General features: G+C 33.4%; 2 protein-coding genes across 19 annotated transcripts in view; one reads left to right on the top strand and one right to left on the bottom strand.

Annotated features, from left to right (window-relative positions):
• The window catches only part of Runx2 (RUNX family transcription factor 2), a 266,467-nt gene extending 263,015 nt beyond the window's left edge, over positions 1-3,452 (bottom strand). For 5 of the 6 annotated variants that reach the window (XM_087185361.1, XM_013072895.3, XM_087185357.1 and 2 more), the window contains exons 1-2: positions 3,088-3,452; positions 2,800-2,923 (exon numbers count right to left, since the gene is read on the bottom strand). In XM_087185361.1, the coding sequence (XP_087041487.1) occupies positions 2,800-2,923; positions 3,088-3,261 (298 nt within the window). In that variant the 5' untranslated portion in view covers positions 3,262-3,452. The remainder of the gene's footprint in view (positions 1-2,799; positions 2,924-3,087) is intronic. The other variant, XM_004846437.4, reaches the window with a different exon arrangement.
• The window catches only part of Supt3h (SPT3 homolog, SAGA and STAGA complex component), a 401,578-nt gene that overhangs the window by 41,071 nt on the left and 339,329 nt on the right, over positions 1-21,178 (top strand). Inside the window, exon 1 of one of the 13 annotated variants that reach the window (XM_087185366.1) lies at positions 194-1,767. The exons of 11 other annotated variants lie outside the window; for them this stretch is intronic. In XM_087185366.1, coding sequence (XP_087041492.1) covers positions 1,742-1,767 — 26 coding nt within the window. In that variant the 5' untranslated portion in view covers positions 194-1,741. Of the gene's footprint in view, positions 1-193; positions 1,768-21,178 lie in introns of those variants that run through there. One more of the 13 variants, XM_004846436.3, reaches the window with a different exon arrangement.

Raw genomic sequence — 21,178 nt, 5'->3', positions numbered from 1 at the left:
TTTTTATGTAAGAGTAGAATTATTATAATTTAAAATATTAAAATACGACCCTTTGGGAATTACACTGACAGTTTTTATTATATATTGCAGTAATCTTCTATGTTCTTGGCTTTTTAATTCTTTTCTCTGGATTATAGAATTTCGCTCTCTTGTTTTAAAACAGGTTACAAAACTTTGTTACTACTAAATCTTGAAACTATAAAATTATTATTGATGTAGACCACAAGTACTGCTTTGAAAATCACTATTCATATTTAATCAGTTACTGTGGTCAGTTAGATTTTGTGTAGAAGTTTAATCAGTCAGCTGATATATTTTCATAAATAAGTTCTTCATTGTAGGATACTTGGTGAGTCAGTTTGTTTTCAACAGGCTTTATGATAAATAATGGACAGATTTTAAGTAGCCACAGATTGAAAATTCTTAGTTAATTCAAAGTAATGCTGAGAGATCAAGTACACTGACAGCTTTCTCTGTCTTGTTCTTTGTCTCTCTCTCTCTCACACCCCCACACACCCGTTTTATTATATCTGAGATGTTTTAATCGATCACTGTATGCTTTGTCTCTTAAGCTTTTTAAACTATTTTACAGAATTGGGGCACATACTTATGACATTTCATACATGGCATGATAATCATTATGTAAGAAGCTAAAACCTGGAGTGAGGTTGTAGACTTTGTGTAGATTATGGAATGGGGGAATGTATGCAATGTGATGATAACCTATACCTAGTAGTGGGAATGCCCACTACTCACGAGTAATTAGTCTGGTGTAGTGGGTTCATGTTAAGTTCTCTAGGCTCTGAGGCACTATTTGACAGGGGTGGGGAAGGTGAAATTCACTTCTCAGAAGAGAAAGAATTAGTTATAATGTTAAAAAAATATGAAATGCAACAAGAGATGATCTGCAGTTTATTTTTATGCCTTAGAAACTTGGTCTGGCTTTGGAAATTTTAATGTAGAGTAGTTATTAAGAATGTTACCTCACAGGACCCCAGATAGGATAGAATAAGGATCATTTCAGCATATTCTTTGTGACAATTTTAACATTTTTTGGGGACAGCTTTACTTCTAATGCTAAAGTATCCCTTGAAACTTCTGGTGTTCTTGATCTGATTAGAAAAATTTATTTTAAAAAACCGAGTGTATTTTAAAAAACTTAGTAATGTGAAAGAACAACTTCACCACTTGATATACCAGTTAAAACTAATCCCTTCATGTAATATTAGTTTTAACTTTTTTCTGTCATCTTTTTGATGGTAATAGCAAATTATCCCACAAATAAACTGTAATTATGATAGAGGCAATAATGCAGCCTAGTTGTAGTTATTTTCTGCTTCCTAAATGCAGAAAGTTTTAGGATTATGCTTAATTCCTACCATTAAATTTTTTAATAATTTGTGATTATTATGTTTATGTATTTGTAACTGTGAGTGGACCCACTTACAGCTATTGAGGGAGTCATTACAGCAGTTTTAAATATTTTGTAAAATACAAAGTTCATTTCTTTACCCTTTAAGAGAAACCTTTTTCCCTCCTCTGGTTTAATTATTTCTCTTTGTCCTAAACTAAGACTGATCCTCTAGTAGTAGCCAGTTAAAATGTGTGAAGTAGGAGGAGTAAAGGAAATGCCAACCGTTAGTTGAAAATTACAAAGCAAAGTTAATGTAGATACACACAGCAAAAGGATTGATTTTAAAGGATGAAAGAAAAATTTTAGAAATTGACTTGTAGTTGGAACATGTTGGACATCATAAAGAGAATCTTGTAAGTGATGAACTATTTTACTATAACACCGTGTCAGTTGATAAATGTTGAAGTAGTTTGTATATCTGTATCAACACTAACTTGAAATTAAATATTAAGGGACTGTCTTATGCCTGTTTTGTTTTAAAGTCCAGCAAGGTTGAATAGGAATGGCTCTTTCAAGTCATGCAGGGTATTCTTACGGAGCTTTATTTTTCATAAGACTAAAAATGATACTCATTTTGGTAGTTCCAAGAATGTGATTAAAAGAGTCTTAGATGTTTCAATATTTACTATATGTTTACAGCAAGTTCTGCATATAGATAACAGCATGTAGATGTAAAACTCTATAGAAAAATAGAGTTGTATGCAGGTTTTAAAAGACTCTTCTGAACTTTTAAATATCCTGGGTAACTCTGCAGATCTTTTAAAAACATCTGTGGTGTACTTAGAATAATTTTATTTCAGTCGAATATATGCTTCAATTGTATAAAGTTGTTTAGAAACAAATTTTTGTAGATATCTTATGGTGCAGTTTAAAATTATAAATAGATTTCTTTTTAGTTGAGCTAGTTAAAATGTTAATTTTACTACAGGTTTATTTCTGTGTTGTACATGGTAGACCATAATGTTGCAATAATTCTGTGGTCTGGTATTTTGTAAAATTGCTTCTTTTTTGAAGTTTGCTCAAATATTGGGAGCTGCTGAGTCAGTGATTTATAATTCTTTGATCAGTTTAGCATCTAATTTTCTACTGCAAGTCAATAAGATTATTAAACTTGTACTGTTTTAATACCGTGATTTCAATAATTTTGAAAACATTTTGATTTATGTGAGTTAACTAATTTTGTCTATTTCAAGTCATCACCCTGAAAGTTATAGATGCCAAGTGCAAATATTTACAGCAATTTCATTTTTCAATTTTTAATGCAACAAAATAACATTATGACATTTAATATTCTGCTATATGAAGAAGCTAGCAGTTTATCTAAGAATCATATTATGTTAAGCAGGTTCACATATGATAGCATTTTAAAATACAGTAATACTTACCCCAAAAGAAGTTTTGCTGACATGGTGTCACTGTGCTGAAGAGGCTGTTTGATGCCATAGTCCCTCTTTTTTTTTCCAGATAGAACTTGTACCCTCTGTTGTAAATACTGCTTGCAGCCTTAGACTGAAAATACAAACCATACCCAAATCTTGTTTTAGCTTTACAGTATCCCTCAGTACATAGACTTTATATTTATTTTTTTCTGTCAAGAAATTATGTAGCTGGAAACATGTGAAAAGCAAGGAAACAAAACAAAAAGAGAATGAGCAAATATTTGAAGGACCTACTATTACTGCATAGACTGTGGTTAGAGAGGCACTCACTGACTCTGTTGGTCTCCGTGGCTGGTAGTGACCTGCGGAGATTAACCATTTAAACACCAGAGACGACTTGCTGTCCTCCTGGAGAAAGTTTGCACCGCACTTGTGGTTCTGTGGTTGTTTGTGAGGCGAATGAAGCATTCACACAATCCAAAAAAGCAAAAGCTTTAAAACTCCTTTTTTTGCAAGCACTATTACTGGAGAGACAGAATCATGTGGTTTGTGACCTCACAGTACTCAAAGTGGGACTGCCTACCACTGTGGCTTTCCCCCCTTGCTCTTGCTTTCTCCCTTCTTCCCTCTCCTCTTCTCTCTCTCTCCCCCCCCTCCCTTTTTTCCTCCTCCTTCCTCTCTCTCTCTCTCCCCCTCTCCCTCTGACAAAAGGCTTGTGGTAAGGCCTTTCCTGGCATCCAGAAGGATATAGCTTTTTAATTTTTGTGACTCATGAGAGGATTTGGCTAGAATACAAATGCTGAAGGAGCCCAAACTCCTGTAAGGTTAAGCATTTGTACAGCAGAACTCTGCAGTTAAAGGCTTTCCCTTTTTACCACCTCTCTTTTTTTCTTTCTTTTTTTTTAAACCTCTCCCTTTTAGTTCATTATTGTGTCTGTGGAAAAGTGAGCAAAATTGCCTAAAGAAGCTGTGTGAAATTCTGAACAACAGTGATGACTTACAATAATTTACATCTTTGGATTATATCACATTCTGGGGTCTGCTTCATATTTGTTAGGGTGGCTGGATTCCTTCTGTTTTCCGTTTTCTTGTCTTCTTAAACTTGTGAATCTGTAACTCATTGTAAAAAAGTTTACCTTTCTTAAGGTCTGGTTGCAAACTGCTTGCTGGGCTTGACTGTAATTGGCTGTCAAGAAAGCGTTAGTCTGGGGGATTTTGCAAATACTTTACAAATACTAAATCATGTCTGTATAGTTTATTTTCAATAATAGACGGCAGCTCTTACAATAAAATTTAAATGTAATTAGTATTTTTTATATTATGTATACTTTTATATCATAACTAAAAATTATAATAGCTTGTTGAAAGTATCAGTCTTATTTGAGATTGTAACTTTCATTCAAGTAAGTGTATTCATTTTGTATAATTCTTTAGTTGATTTGGACATTAACAGAGCTTTTGATTGCAGATGTTATACGTATATCAAGTAAACTACATTGTGAACTCAGCATCGAGTGGGTTAACCGAAGCTGTATTTTTTGTTTATAATGGAAGCTTTGAAATAAATTACAAAATGCTGTGTGTAGTAAGGAATAATGCACACAGACAGTATGCTAGTCGTCTCGATTTGCTAATTCTGATTCAGAAGAAAATTGAAAACATCTTTGGGAAACTCTCTTTTTTGGCCCCTTTGGACATGTATGTATAGAACTCATTTTCTTATTAGGATGATTATATATCATAGGCAGTGAGTTTTATATTTATGAATAGAGCTTCCTGTTTTCATCAGTTGAGAGTGATGGGGTATTTTTCAACAAAGATTATAAAGGTGAATAGACCAATTTTCTAGGCATTTTTTGCCATTTATCCATGCCACTCATAATTTGCGTGTTAGACTTTGTCCTAGCATGATAGTAACCAGGAGTGTCATATAAATGACTGGGAGAGTGGGCAGAGATGGTGGATTACAAAGGATTATTTGGGCTATTCAGTGGAGTAAAGGAGGGGCTCGAGAGTGTTAGAATTGACATATCCTTGTATATATTCTTCCTAACACAGTTCATTATCTGCTTTTGGTTCATATTAGATAAAGATTACTGTACAAACATGTTCATAAGATTCTTTACAAAAAATGGTTATTCCAGAATACACTGAGAGGACATGGGAATGATGTCCTCCTTTAATCCTTTATTATTCAAATTATTCAAATGTCCAGAGGTTTTTTGAATATACATCTAGTGATAAAACCACAGAAATACACTTTGGTGCTTTATTTTAAATATAGATTTATAATGCCATACTGTACATGTAAAAAGGCTTTACATTGAAAAGAAAAAGTTTTCATTTAACATGTAAGTATTCATGCAAAGAGAGAAGTTAACCTTTTTCATAAATAAGGTGTACCAGTATGATCTCTCTCTCTCTTATCCAAAGGAAATAAAAGGAGATTTTATTCATAAAATTTGTTGAATTGCCAAATTTAGTTTCATATGCACATATAATAGCAAGAGTCAGGCTATTGAAAAAATATCAGTGGCTGCTATATAGTATGGTAACCAAGCACTTTTCTTCTTTTTAAAGTGAGTTTATAGTGTCTGCATCAGGATTTTCTGACATAAACCATAAGCTTTTGCCAAATGTTCTCTTTCTTAAAAGTTTGCAAAAATTATTTTATACACTTTAGTTCTTCAAGTTGACATAAAATAAATTAGAATAATTTTTAACATCTATCTGTCTTCTAACTGCTTGTCCTCTTTTTGCAGGACCCCCCCCCCCCCCGTCTTTGAGTCAGGATCTTTATTCTTATTGTAGAAGTGTTTGCTGAATAATTGTTGAATATGCCCTTTTGTTCTCTGAGGCTCATCAAGTTCTGGCAAGAGAAAGAAATTATGTGCTTTAAAGTTTGTGTATTCATTATCCACAAATATTTCCCTCCTCTAAATTAAAAATATGTTCTCTTTGGAGTGCATATCACTTTGTGGTAACTGGTATACATTTGATAATTGACAGTGTGTTCCATAGAAGTAGCTTACTTCATGTGATGAAGAGAGCTATATTCATTGCAAACATAGCTCTTGATTATAGATTTATACCAAGCTTATAATCAGAAATGGAAATCACAGATTATTTTTTTCTAAAGACCCTTAAGACGTCATACTGTTTGGGATATGTTAATATTTCCTGTGTGGAAGTGAGCAACAAATTTAGGTTCATAGTGTAAGGTAAGGTATGTGCTTTAATGCTAGGGAAATGAAATACGATTTTGAATTTGAAATCAATTTGTAAAAAACTAGGAGGTTAGTGTCTTGCCTTCCTATAATTTTATGTTTTATAAAAATTACCAAAATTGGTCAAACATTTTAAAATACAAAAACATTTATAGTATAGCAGTAAAATAATGTTTTAAATGCTATATTTGTTTTCATTACCTTCTGAATCTTTTCCTCAACTAATGATTTTATTTTAATATAGTAGTTTTACTCTATCAATATTGTACTATTTCTATTCTTTTTTCTTAGGAATTCTTTTAGACATAGTTGCTGCTTTTCTATTTTAATAGAAAACGAGCAAATTGTGGATATTTAAAAATATTGTGATTATGAGGTTTTAATCTTATTTTAACTTGGTATTTAAAAATTTAATTTTAATTTTTTCTCAATTTTTTTTCTAGGTCTGATAGATTGCTATTAAATCTTATCTTGCACTGTTGAGCCTTATATCAATGAAAAGTTTTTTTGTAATAGCAAGAGGTATATAGTTTTACATTTTGAATTATGATTATGAGATGTTAATCCCACTCCTTCCCACGTTTTGACATTTCTATATAGAGTCAAAGTAGATTGTTAAAGTTCTAGTAAGGGATACTGATGTTAATTTTCACTAAAAAATACTTAGTAAGTTTGAAGCTCTTAACATTAATTGCAAATTGTTATATCATGACATATTACACCTTATTTGGAGAGTAGTGGCATTTGGTTACAGAGTTATTTTTTTTCTTTTAACTGTTTTAAGTTATTCCTTGAATCCTTTCTTTATGCTAATTTTCTTTAAACATTGTTTCACTTGACATTAACACTTTAATTATAAGGATTACTTTGTTTTTCTTCGATTATTCTTTGAAGTGCAGAGTAATCCACACTTGCTTAATGTAGTTGTGTAAGTGTTTTGTTTCTTATAATTACTAGAACAATTCATCTTCTAATGCTGTCATTTTTGAAAGAATGAAAAAAAGGCGACAGCTTGCAGAAAATGTGGGGAACATGTTCATATGACAGCTGAGGATGTGGCTAGACTAAAGCAGGAAACTACTACCCACAATGCAGTGTTACATACACTGCCACTTAATAAAATTTATATCAAACATGCTACTGACAAAACCAAAGAAAAATAATATCCTAACTATGCTAGTTAATATATCTAGAGAAAAGTGAAACTAATGTTTTTAGTCTTTATATTTAGAGAATATAGTGAATGAAATTCTGGGACGTCACAGTATATTGGGGCACTCTAATTAAAGTTTGCCTTTGTATTATGGGCCTTGACTGTAAGTGAAATTGTACTACAGTGAGAACCTTCTGAAGATCAGTTTCTTGGAAAAGGTATTAAAGTCTACCCCTCTCCTTTTCATTTGAATAGTGTTAATATTAAACAGTTAGAGAATATTATCATTTAGAAGGAAAAAATAAAATTTGAGTTACTTGTTCTGATTACCTAGTTTTTTATATTGCTAGATATACTTCTTTACACTTTGTCTTACTGCCAGGTTGGGAGTGGAGCTTGAATTGTCCGTTGAAATATATTTCTTTTAAAAGAAATCGTTTTTCTTGCTCTTTATTGTTAATCTACCTGTAGCTTACTCTATCAATTCATATGCTGTAGGAAGTTAGTCTAAAGCAAAAACTACAAACTGCTTTTATAATATGGTTGAAAAAGATATTAAAACATCATCTAAAAAATTAGGTTTTAGTATATTTAGGGTTTCCGTTTATAAATCTTAATCTACCATGTGTTTAGTTGTCAGATTAAACAATTTTGATGAATTTAGTACCTTAGTAATTTAGATGAAATTTGAGGCTTTATAAAGGAGGTTGAAGCTTAAATAAGGGAACATAATAGAGTTTTAGAATTCATAAATAATATATGGAAATTTTATCAGAGGAAGACTAGAAGGGAACTGTAAGTATTACTTATGAAAGATTCCCTCAGAGTATTCCATTATATGAATTGTCAGTGTTTTATTTCAGAACTGGCACAGTAATTGTCATCTCATGATTTAAATGAGAATATCATTGTCTGTATCTCTATTAAGGATGATTTGCTTAATTGGAGTTTTTCTCCTTTGGAAACTGCTTATCAATAACAGCTGTAGCATTGTGGCTTTTCTCCGTGGACTCATGGTGGTCTCTGGAACAACGTTCCTCAGCTTTGACAGGTGAGACAGAGGCTCTCCAGTGCCACTACTTTTGGATGAATCTAACTGTGGTTGGAGAAAGTGCATCTTGCCAAAATGTATGGGTGAGACCACACACAGTCTTTAAAATAGTTACTGTAGACTTATTTTTAAGAATACATGCCTTGACAGTTCTATTGTATGCATGCCAGTTTCATTGCTGTGTATAGATTTTTCATTGGTTTTAGTAAAGCACTTGTAAATTTGGGTCTCTATTTGTTAAGCTTTGTGTATAATTTGTGCTGGAAAAAACTCTGAGTTCAGATGTAATTAACAATAAAGAAAATATATTGAAAATGAAGTGTTAGAATACTGATCTTTTTGTTTTTGTAAATTTAACAGTGTTCCCATTGGTAATCTCAATTTCTCATTTTAGCAGTGAAACACTGTTCGAATTTGAACTTTAAAATAATTAGGGTAGAATATTAAACTATTCATATTTTAAAGCATATTAAGAAATTTGGCTCTTGTTCAAAAGTATATATTTTTATAATATTGGTATAATAAAGCATTGTGTAAAACATTGAAACAAATTGCTGAAGAAGTCAGATTTTTAATGTATAGGCATAATATACAAGTTATCCAGTCTTATGGGATGATTAAGACTTTATTCAACTTAATAAATTGTAAAATTTAAAAATACAGTTAAAACTAGGTTTTAACAAAAGTATTTTAAAGATTTTAAATCTTTGAAAACTGACTGGTTCAGTCACTAATAGAAAACTCTTTAGAGTTTTTGTTTCTTAAAAAATTGATATATTTGGAAAAAAAATTGATATATTTGGATAATCATGATTTTCATTGTAATTAGTAATAACAATATTAAAACTTCTTGAGTCCTCACAAGACTCCTCACAGGGTCAGAAGACTTTTCACTTGATGATTAATGAATGTTCTTTGGTATATATTTATACCGAGTTTAACCACCTATGATAAGATCACACTTTTATTCTTGTTAGTTTTATAGGAAAACAATCTACAGAGGTAATTGGAAATCCAGTTTCCTTCTCCTTATTATTACAATATTCTTGCATTGTTGAGTGGTTCTTGTGGAGTACTGGGCTTTTTCACATCTATAGGTTGTTAAAAAATATTTGACTTTCACTTCTCAGAAATTAGCCATATATGTGAACTTTGGATGCTAGATTGAAGAAAAAAAGCTATGTAAGTTATTTTTAGACAGTTTGCTTGAACTAGAGTATAGATTCTAGATACCAGTGATACTGTATTGTTAGTTGTGATGATGCTATTGTGCTTATGGAAAAATACTATTAAAAGAAATACACCATGAATTATTATTATAAAGTGTTAAATGTTAATTGGTAAATCTAGTAAAAGAGTGTTTTGGCATTCATTCGTCTGTTTAAACACTGAATTTTGAAATGTGAAGCTTTTTGTATTTAAGGGGTATAGGAATTTGATTTGAAATTGAAATAAAATAGTGGGGAAAATTCATTTGTATGCGTAAGTAGTATGATTTTTTGTTGTTTTTTGGGGTTTTTTTTTTTTTTTTTTTTTTTTGGCAGTATGTACTAGAGATTGAGCCCAGGGCTTTCTCCCTGAACTATATTCCCAGCCCCTTTTATATTTTATGTTTTATATTTTATGAGACAGTTTCACTAAGTTTGTTCAGGCAGGACTTGAACTTGTGATCTTCTTGTCTCAGCCTCCCTCTATGTTGGTATTACAGGTGTGTGCAACCATCCCCAGCTGTTAGCAGGTTAAAAAAAAATGAATGAAAACTAACAGCTTGGGCTATGCATAGCAGTTTTGCCTTTATTTATAGTTTTATTTATTATATGTAAATATTAAATATGTCACTAATTATTACATATTTTTACATGGCAAATATAAATTGAAGGTGGCAAAATATTTTGAAAATCCCCAAAATTTCAAGTTTGTATTGTAACTCAAGGCTCAATATTTTCAAAGGAAGAAAAAGTATCTAGTATGTTGGTACATCATTTTAAAATTTTAATTAAATGTTTCTACAGTATATAAAAATGCCTTTAAAAGCTCATTCACATTAAATAATTACTATTAAATTGTACTACTACCAAAGTGTACATTTTCAAGAAACGTTTTAATGAACAGAACCCTGTATGGGAAGCATTAATATTAATTTGGAATTTGTGGTGCATTATTTAATATTCTACCAGAGGCTGGATTTTTTTTTTTTTTTTGGTAAAACTAGGATAATAAATACTTTTAGGGGTCTGGGGATTTAGCTCAGTGGTGCTGCTGCCCGCCTCGAAAGTGTAAGGTCCTGAGTTCAATCCCCGGTACCAAAACACAAAAACAACATACTGATCTAAATACTTTTAGGTCTGTGGGCCATAGTGTTTCTGTCAGCTATGCAGCTTTGGTACTCTAGAGAGTGTGTATAATGTAGCTGTCTTCTGCTACAGCTTTTTCTACAAGCACAGGGGATTTGTCCCTTCCTTCTACCTGCACTGCATTTATACAACAATGTGCTTCCCTCCATATCATTCTATAGAATATGCAAGAATGACTTGTAATAAAGATCAAGTTGCTTATTTACCTTTTATTATGGAATTCTTAGAGTATTTACAAAAATCACTTTTTTGTAGTTTATTGTCATGTGAGAGGTTTTGTCTATGGTGTTCAATAACCATGTATTGAATTGAGCTAGCTAATGAACTTGGAGTGCCAGTTTGTTTATATATATATATGTATATTTTTTTTCTTTCTTTCTTTCTTTCTTTTTTTTTTTTTTTGTACCGGAGATTGAACTCGGGTCCTTGCGCTTGCACAGCAGGTGGCGAAACCACTGAGCTAAATCCCCAGCCCTCCAGTTTTGATATTGAGTATCATTATAAAGTACTCAAATCTTTTTAGGGATGAGTTTGAAATATAAGTAAATATAAGTAAATAAGATTAGAGTCCATCCTTAAATTATAAATCTTGATATTTAATTTATTTAGATGGTCATTATTACTAGTAAGATATTAAGTTTTCTATGCTTCTCATCCTCAGAATGTCCTCTTTTAGAATTCACTGGGCTTAATGCTTAAGCAAAAAAATATTTACAGAAATCTTATTAATAATTATCCAATTTTCCTCTTTTTTAGCCATATTTGAATTTTATTTTGATTGGAGAACGGAATTTATTGTTTTGGTGTTAATGTTCAGAAACATTCATTGCATCCGCCATTGGATATAATACCTAAAGTAATTTAGTTTATGAAAATTGACCTATACTAACTAAACTTTGAGCATTATTTTACAGTATTACACATCATATTATCAAAATAGTTCAATGAAAATGATTTGTTTTTCTTAAAAACACATACTTTCCAATGACCTTTAAAATTCAGCAGCCACCAACTGATCATCACATCAGCTGGGTTCAGGCAATATTGATCCCTCACTTGTCAGAAAAAGCAGGAATGAAAATGATACAGAAAATCCAAGATATGATATAGCAATGATATAGAAAGTGCTCAACAATAATCATGATTGTAAAACAGATGCAATCCAGATATGATCTTTAGCAAATCAATAAAGTGTCTATTCCTATATTGCCTCAAATGCCCTTTCCTGGATCTTAGCAGCTTCCGTGAGTTCTTCAAGGATATATTGATTGCATAGTTGATACTACTGGAAGCTGTGTTTTGAATGTGCAAGTTTGGCTCATTAATGAAGAAGCTTCTGTGGGTCATTGCAAGAGACTAGTGAAACTAAAATACTACTAATAAGGTATCATAGGATCACAAACCTGCTTGACTGTGTGAAAATCATTGGAAATGTCAGATATTCTTGATAGTGAAACTGCCATTCATGGAGCCACTGCTCTGTCCACCTCTGCAGTAAAAACCTTGGAGGAGAGAAAGACGTATAATATATGTAGTAAAGGAGCTTACTAGGCAGGAGTGTAAAGATAAAAATCAAGAATAACAGTGATAATTAATTGTTCAATTGTTTCCTGTGGTTCCAAAATACATACAAGCCTTGAGAAAATACATACACCCATAAGATATGAGACATTTCTACATATCAAAAAGTTTCAAAGGTAACATTACTTCTATAGAGTTTGTTTATATCTCAGAGCTCATCATCATTATTTTGGTTTTTTAATACAGGGTCTTGCTATGTCACCTAGGCTGGCCTTGAACTTGTGAGATCCTTGTGCCTCAGTCTCCCAAGTCCTGGGATTACAGGTGTGTGCCACCGTGCCTGGGACTATATCTGAGGATCTGTATAACTCTAATTGAATCAACTTTATTATTTCCTGAGGAACTGTTTATAGCAAATAGTCCTTAGAAGTGAGCCCAATAAAAAGAGTGCACTGGTAAATTTTTCTGGTCCTTCACACAGCTGTTCTGCCTGTATGATCCATGATCAACAAGTCTCATAAGACTGCTCCAAGTCACTCCACTCTGGATCAAAACTGTATATTTTAACAAGGTTGCTTTTTTTTTGGCCTCAGTATCCAAAAAAATTTCAGGTAGCTCATTTTTCCTCAGTATCAGACATTATAGAAATAATACATATTTTGAAGGCACTTGTCTTTTCATAAATTCTGTTTTTATTTGTCCAATATGCTTAGTGAATGTGCCTAAAATACAGTAGACTAGAGACACTCTTTGTTTAATGACTGAGTTATGTTCCTGTGACTAGGATGTTGAATGAGTTGGTCACTAAATGAGAAATCATAAAATATATCACAATATTCAGAACAAAGAAATGGTCAAAGGAAGCTCTGATTTGATGACTTCGCTTTTACCATTGGCATAACTCTTCCATGCAGTACAGTAATGTAAAACAACATAAAATTACAGTACTGCACAGTACAATCACCAAAAATTAGTACTGTGTAAACTAAATATACTGTACAAAAAAAAGACATTGAGGCTTTATCAAGAACTGTACAAAAAAAAAAATAGGTCATAAGTCTGAGCAGCGGGTTGTAAGTCCAAACAGCATGTCTTGGTTGTAAGTCTGAACAGTCAGTACACGGGTAGTCCTGTAGGATTGACCTACCTTCACTAAAATTAAGTATAAAATTTATTTGATGATGATGGCTACTGTTGAGCAGAAAAAGTACTATTTTTATTGGTAAAGATGAAATGAACCCATACATTGATCTGAATTTCAGGACTGTGGTTATTAATATTTAAGCTTTTAAATAAATGAACTGTATTGTTAATGAGATGACTTTAAGTAACGTATATTGTGGTATACTGTATTTTATTTGTGATTAACTTTATGAATTCAGTTATGAGACACAATATTAAATATCAAACAGTAAAATTCCTGTAGCTTTTCTTTTTTTCATTTTACTCTTGTGGCATTAAACAAGAATTAATAAACAAGAATTAGTCCATGAGTATGGTAGTACACACCTGTAATCCCAATACTCTGACAGACTGAGATAAGAAAATCCTAAATTTGCTGGGGATTTAGCTCAGTGGTGCCGCCGCCTGCCTCACAAGCGCATAGGTCCCAAGTTCAATCTCCGGTACCAAAAAAAAAAAAAATGACATACATAAGGATTGGCATCTAGTTTTCTCATTAAGGATCAGCTTAATTTTATGGGGGAAGAGATCACATTTCAAATTGGAAAAGTTGTTTACCTATGAGATTATACAATATAAAAATGCTTCTGAGATACTGATTGAGTTTGTGTTTTAGACTTTGGTTCAGATAGGATGAGATTATGCTATAGTTTTTTAATTTTGTATCTTAGAACTGTAGAGCTTTCATTAAATGAAATCTTACTTGGAATCTTCACATACAAAATAGAAAAATCAGAGTTTTTGGTGGTCTGGATGAAACTGGCCGTTCACTTTGTTGTAGCAATTTAATAAACTAGATGACAAGAGGGATACTTTGTTAAACATTCTTTGTCTTAAAAAGACTGGAAAATATTTGATACTTCCATAGGAAAGATTTTCATCCAAAGTTAATAAATTAAAAGTTTGACATTTTGAATCAAGATATAGGAATATAAACATCTGAAGAATAAAACCTTGCCTAATAATAAATTGTGAAATGCAGATTTATATGTTTTGCCATGTCTGGGTACTATCTTACTATTTTTGAACTCAGAGCCACAGGGCTGAGCTACCGCCCCACGCCTCTGCATCCCCCCTTTTTAATATTTGAGCCTGAGTCTCAGTAAGTTGCCCAAGGTGGGCTTATATTTGCAGTCTTCCTGCCTCAGCCTTCCAGAGTGTTGGGATTTGCTTCTAGGTACAATTTAATTTATTATTATTATTATTATTATTACTATTTTTTTTTTTTTTTGAGAAAAGGTCTAGCTATGCATTCCAGACTGGCCTTGAGCTCACTATTGTGGCCCAGCCTGGCCTTGAACTCAAGGCAATCCTCCTGCCTCAGCCTTCCAGGTGCTGGGATTATAGGAGTGTGCCATTGTGTCAGGCTTCTTGTCTCTTTTAGTTATACATTCATTATTTTAAAAAATTGAGAAATCCTGAAGATTCCATATTTCTGAGAGAATTTATGGATTACTGGATAAAACATTCATTGTAACATTGCTGTTTTGTTATTTACTCATGAAATCTTTATAAAGTTCAGTGAAAGTGTCAAAATTCCTTTAATTAATAGACTATATTTTAGTGTAGAAAAATTAAGCAGAAATTTATAGAAAATTTGAATAGAAAATAATTTCTATAAGCCCCGTCTCTCACCCCCAGCCACCTCCAGCATTCTCTGTTAACATCTTGCATTGGTGCCTTGCATTTGTTTCAATTCCTGAGCCAGTATTGATTCATTATTAATAACTGATCTTCATTAGAACTCATTCTTTATGTTGTACTTTTTTTTTTTTTTTTTTCGGTTCTGATGATTGAACTCAGGACCTCATACTTGCCAGGCAGGCACTGTGCCACTGAGCTAAATCCCCAGCCGTTGTTTTACATTTCTGTAGATTTTGCTAAATGCATATGTCATGTATCCAGCGTCACAGTATATTATATGGAATAGTTTCACTGCCTTAAATTGCCTGTGTGCTACCAGTTCATCCCTCCTCCAATCTCTGCCAACAACTGATTTTTTACCCTTTTCTTTTTACAGAGCTGAATAGGAACGATAAAAAAGAATATCCTTGTGTTGTTATTGATCTGAAAAGAAAAGCATCTAGTTTCTCACCAACAAGTATGATGTTAGCTGTAGGTTTTTTGTACATGTTTTTCATCAAGTTGAGGAAGTTCCCATCCATTCCTAGTGTGCTGAGGATTTTTATCATGAGTAGTGTTAGATTTTATAAGATTCTTTTTCTGTATTTGGTGATATGGTCATGTGAATTTTTTCTTAGTCTTTGGATTAGATGGATTAAATTAGACTTTTGAACATTGAACTAGCCTACCTGGAATAAGTCCTACTTGGTTATGGTGTATAATTCTTTTTATACATCATTCAGTTTGATTTGCTGATACAGTATTTTGTTGATAATATTTGCACCTGTGTTCCTGAAAGTTAATGTTATAGTTTTCCTTATTTGTAATTTTTTGGTCATATTTTAGTGTTTGGGTAATTTGGGTTTCATACCTTGAGTTAGAAAGTGTTTTCTTTGTTTCTCTTGTCTGGAACAGATTATAGAGAATAGACATAATTTTATTCTTAAATATTTGCTGGAGTTCACCCATGAAACCATGTGCTTTCTGTTGTGGAAGATTATTAATTACTGATTCAGTTTTAAATGTAACTATAGAGATACTCTGTTTATTTGTTTCTCCTTGTCTGAGTTTTGATAGCTTGTATATGTTAAAGAATTGATCCATTTTATATGGCTTATCAAATATTTAGGCATAAAGTTGTTGAGAGTATTCCTTTTTTTTTTAATATCCAGGGCATCAATAGAGGTTAGTACTTTCATGTGTGATACTCTTTATTGGGTCTTCTGTCACTTTTTCTTGAACTGGGGTAGAATTTTATAAATGTTGTCTTTTAAGAACTAGATGTTGGGTTCACTAATTTTTCTGTATTGATTGCATATTTTCAGTTTCACTGAATGTAATGTTCACTGAATTTGAAAAAATTTGAATGTCTTCTCCCTATTTTAGATATTTCATCTTTTTTTTTGCATTTCCTAAAATGGAAACTTAGATTATTGATTTTAAATCTTTTTCTAATAAATGTAGTCAGTGCTATCAGTCTCTCAGGACTGGTTTTGCTGCATCCAGAAATTTTGATAGGTTGCACTTTCCTTCTCATTTAGTCATGTGTTTTCTAATGATTTTTTTTTTTTTTTTTTGGTGCCAGGGATCGAACTCGGGTCCTTGAGCTTGCAAGGCAAGCACCAGAACCACTGAGCTAAATCCCCAGCCCTCTAATGATTTTTCATGATGAACTTAATATATGACCGTGATCCTCTGAGACCACAATGGAACTGAAAATTTCCTGTTGCCTAATAACAACATAGCTAGTGTAACATCATCTTGCAGTGCAACGCATTATTCATGCCTTTGTACTGATGTTGGTATAAATAAACATGCACTGACAGTTGTATAAAGGCATAGCATATGCCATGTACAGTACATAATAGTTGATGATCATTTTACTGGTATATTTGCTATAGTATATATACTTTTTATTTTATAGTATACTCTTATACATATGAAAAAGTTAACTTTAAGACACCTCAGGCTGGTCCTTCAGGAGGTATTACTGAATTCTCAGCTACCATAGGAGGTGTCAGCTCCCTGTGTCATGTTAGTGCCACCAAAGACAAGATGTGGAAAAAGGTTCCACTGCTCCCAGCCCAGAGGAAGGGGCTTCCGAGATGCCATTCCACCGATCCCAGACCAGAGGAAGGGGCTTCTGGGCTGCCGTTCCACCACTCCCAGTGCAGAGGAGGTGAGCTGTGTGGGCGACAACAGCACCCTCCCCCATTGAAATGAGAAGACACATAAATAAGTCTCAAAATCAGACTTCCAAATCACCTACAGCAACCCCAAAGGGTAAGGAGATGGAGCAATCTGATACTCAACCACCTGGACTCCCTGAACTAAAAACAAAAGAGGATCTGGAAAAAATGAAATCAGAAATAATTTCTCAGAAAACAGCAGAGATTGTGCCCATACTGCAAGACATGATTAATAAATCTAGAGAGGACACAGATAAAAAGAGGAGCTGAGGAACATGATGGAATTCCAACATAGGAAACAAATGGAATCCATAAAACTGACACAAACATTTCCACAAGATTAAAAACTCCATTGAAAGTCTACACAGCAGAATGAGCCAGTGTGAGGGCAGAATTTCAGATATAGAAGATAAGATTGCAATTAGTGACCAGGAAAAGAAAAATTTCTTCAAAATTGTAAGGGACCACGAGACATCAATCCAGCAGCTGCTAGATGATGCAAAGAAGAATAACATAAGACTGATAGGAGTCAATGAAGAAAGAGGAGAGAGTGCAGATGACAAAAAAAAACTGTTCAGAGAAGTAATGGCAGAAAACTTCCATATAGGGGGAAAACTACTTGACATACAGATAAGTGAGGCATATAGGACTCCAACTAGCCTTGATCAAAAAAAATGTACACATAGACATATGATAAGATTCCAGAAACCCCACAAAAGAACAAAATTCTATAAGCAGTTAGAGAAAAGAAACAAATCACATACAAAGAAAAGCCCATCAGAATCACAGCAGACTTCTCAACTCAAACCCTCAAGGCAAGAAGAGCTTGGAGTTATGTATTCCAAGCCCCAAAGGAAAACAGCCTCCAACCCAGATTGATGTACCCTGCAAAACTATCTTTCAAAATTGATGGAGAAATAAGGTACTTTCATGACAGAGAGCACCTTAGGAACTTCGTGAATACTGAACCAGCACTCCAAAAAATTTTAGATAATGTCTTAGGAACAGACAAGGAGGATCACAACCCCAGGAAGCACAGCAGAATGAATACATTGGGCTCAACAAGAAATTAAACACAAAGGGGGAGAATCCAACAAAAAGCAAAAGTCATGACAATGATAAGTCAGTATATATCAGTTATACCCATCAACATTAATGGTCTCAACTCACCAATCAAAAGAAATAGACTAGCAGAATGGGTCAAGAAGCAAGATCCAACAATAGGCTGCATACAAAAAACACACTTAATTCAAAAAGAAACTCACAGACTGAAACTTAAAAGGGTGGAAAACAATACTCCATGCGACAGGAACCTGAAAAAAAGCAGGAGTAGCTATCCTCTTTGCAGATCAAGTGGATTTCAACCAATACTGATTAAGAGAGACAAGGACACTACATCCCTGTAAAGGGAACAATCCAACAGGAAGAGATGACAATCATGAATATCTATGCACCAAATGCTAGTGTGCCCAACTATATAAAACAAATACTAACAGACATGAAAAGTCATATATGCACTATTACAATAATAGTGAGGGAACTCAATACCCTACTGTCACAAATAGATAGATCAACTAGACAAAAAAATAAGTAATGAAATTCTAGAACTCAATTGAACTCATGAACAAATGAACTTAACATGTTTACAGAGTGTTCCACCCCACAAAATCAGAATACACATTCTTTTCAGCTGCACATGGGTCATTCTCCAAAATAGACCTCATACTCACTTGTAGAGTGTGTTTAAGTGCAAAGGAATTGAAGTTATCCCCTGTATATTATCAGATCATAGTGCGATGAAATTGGAGGTCAATACCAAAAGAAACCACAAAAATTACATAAACACATGGAAATTGAACAACACACTTCTGAATAACCAGTGGGTCAGAGGAAATTAAAGAAGAAATCAGACAGTTCCTACAATTAAATGACAATGGCAGTGCAACATATCGGACTCTATGGGACACAATGAAAGCAGTCTTACAAGGGAAATTCATAGCAGTAAATACACATACTAGGAAAACAGAGCAACCCCAATTAACCTGTTGCTATACCTCAAGCTTCTAGAAAAAAAAAGAGCAGGAGAAACTCAAACCTCACACAAGGGAGGAAATTACAAAAATCAGAGCAGAAATCAATGCAATGGAGATTAAGAGAACGATACAAAAAATTAATGAAGCCAAGAGTTGGTTGTTCGAAAGAATAAAATTGACAGAGCCTTAGCCAACCTTTTCAGAAAAAGGAAAGGCCCAAATCCATGCAATTGAGAATGAAATGGATGAAATTACAACAGGCCCAGCAGAAATCCAGAGGATCATCAATACCTCCTTCGAGAACCTATATGCCAATAAGATGGAAAACACAGAAGAAATGGACAGATTCCTAGGTACGTATGAATTACCAAAGTTGAACGAAGAAGACCTAAAAATTCTAAACAACGCAGTATGAATCAATGAAATTGAAAATGTAATTAAAAATATACCAACTAATATACCCAGGCCCTGATGGCTTCACTGCTGAATTCTACAATACATTTAGAGAGGAACTACTGCCACTACACTGTAAACTCTTCAATGAAATTGAAAGGGAAGCAGTACTCCTGAATTCATTCCTGGAAGCAAGCCCCAAAGCTGAGAAAGACCCAACTGAAAAAGAGAACTACAGGCCAAGCTCACTAATGAACATAGATGCAAAAATCCTTAATAAGATACTGGCAAATAGAATGCAGATCATCAAGAAGATCATACACCCTGACCAAGTGGGATTCATCCCAAGGATGCAAGGATGATTTAACACATGCAAATCAATCAATGTAATACACTATATCAAAAGAACCAAGGACAAAAACCATATGATCATCTCAGTAGATGCAGAGGAAGCATTTGACAAAATCCAAAACACATTTATGATAAAAGCCCTACAAAAAAGTGGAATAGATGGTCTCTACCTCAATCTGATAAAAGCCATCTATGAAAAACCAGCAGCCAGTATCATACTAAAAGGTCAGAAACTGAAATCCTTCACACTAAAATCAGGAACAAGACAAGGATGTCCACTATCACCACTCCTGTTCAATATAGTTTTGGAAACATTTGACACAGCAATTAGCCGAAAGAAAGAAATAAAAGGAATAAAGACAGGAAATGAAGTCAAATTGTCATTCTTTGTAGATGACATGATACTCTATATAGAAGACCCCAAGAACACCACCAAAAGTCTTCTAGACTTAATAACTAAATTGAATAAAGTAGCTGGATACAAGGTCAACACACAAAAATCAATAGCTTTGCTCTACATGAATGACAGACTCACAGAGAGAAATAGGGCAAACAATTCCTTTCACAATAGCATCCAAAAAACTGAAATACCTAGGAATCAACCTGACAAAAGAAATCAGAGACCTCTTCTCTGAAAAGAGAGATTGAAGATGAAATCAGAAAATGGAAAGACATCCCCTGCTCCTGGGTCGGAAGAATCAACATAGTGAAAATGGCCATACTTCCAAAACTGCTATATAGATTCAATGCAATCCCAGTTGAAATCCCAGCAGCATACTTCACAAACCTTGAGAAAACAATCCAAAAATTTATTTGGACTGAGAAGAGACCCAGAATAGCAAAAGTAATTCTAGGTAACAGAGACATGGCAGGGGGTATCACAACCCCCAACTTGAAACTATACTACAAAGCTACTGTGATAATAACAGCATGGTACTGGCAAAGAAACAGACCTGAGGACCAGTGGAACAGATTAGAAGATGCAGAAACAACACCAGACACAGTCATCTCATCTTCGATAAAGGAGCCAAGTACTCTCACTGGAGGAAAGATAGCCTCTTTAATAAATGGTGCTGGAGAAATTGGGTTTCAACTTGCCAAAGACTAAAACTCTCACCATGCACTAAACTAAAATTGAAATGGATTAAGGATCTAAATATGAAAATAGAAATGCTGAATCGCCTGGAACAGAGGTTAGGAAGAACTCTTGAAGACATGGGTGTAGGAAAAGACTTTATGAACAAAACCTCTATTGCCCGTGAACTAGCACAATGAATCAAGTAGGATATCTTCTTATTAAAAAGCTTC

This window comes from Heterocephalus glaber, unplaced genomic scaffold, assembly GCF_053883595.1.
Source record: "Heterocephalus glaber isolate CG9 unplaced genomic scaffold, H.glaber_assembly_v1.0 deba00001497, whole genome shotgun sequence".
In the NCBI taxonomy this organism is placed as follows: Eukaryota; Metazoa; Chordata; class Mammalia; order Rodentia; family Bathyergidae; genus Heterocephalus; species Heterocephalus glaber.
The sequence above is the reverse complement of the archived record's forward strand: the minus strand, read 5'-3'. Positions and strand labels throughout refer to the sequence as shown.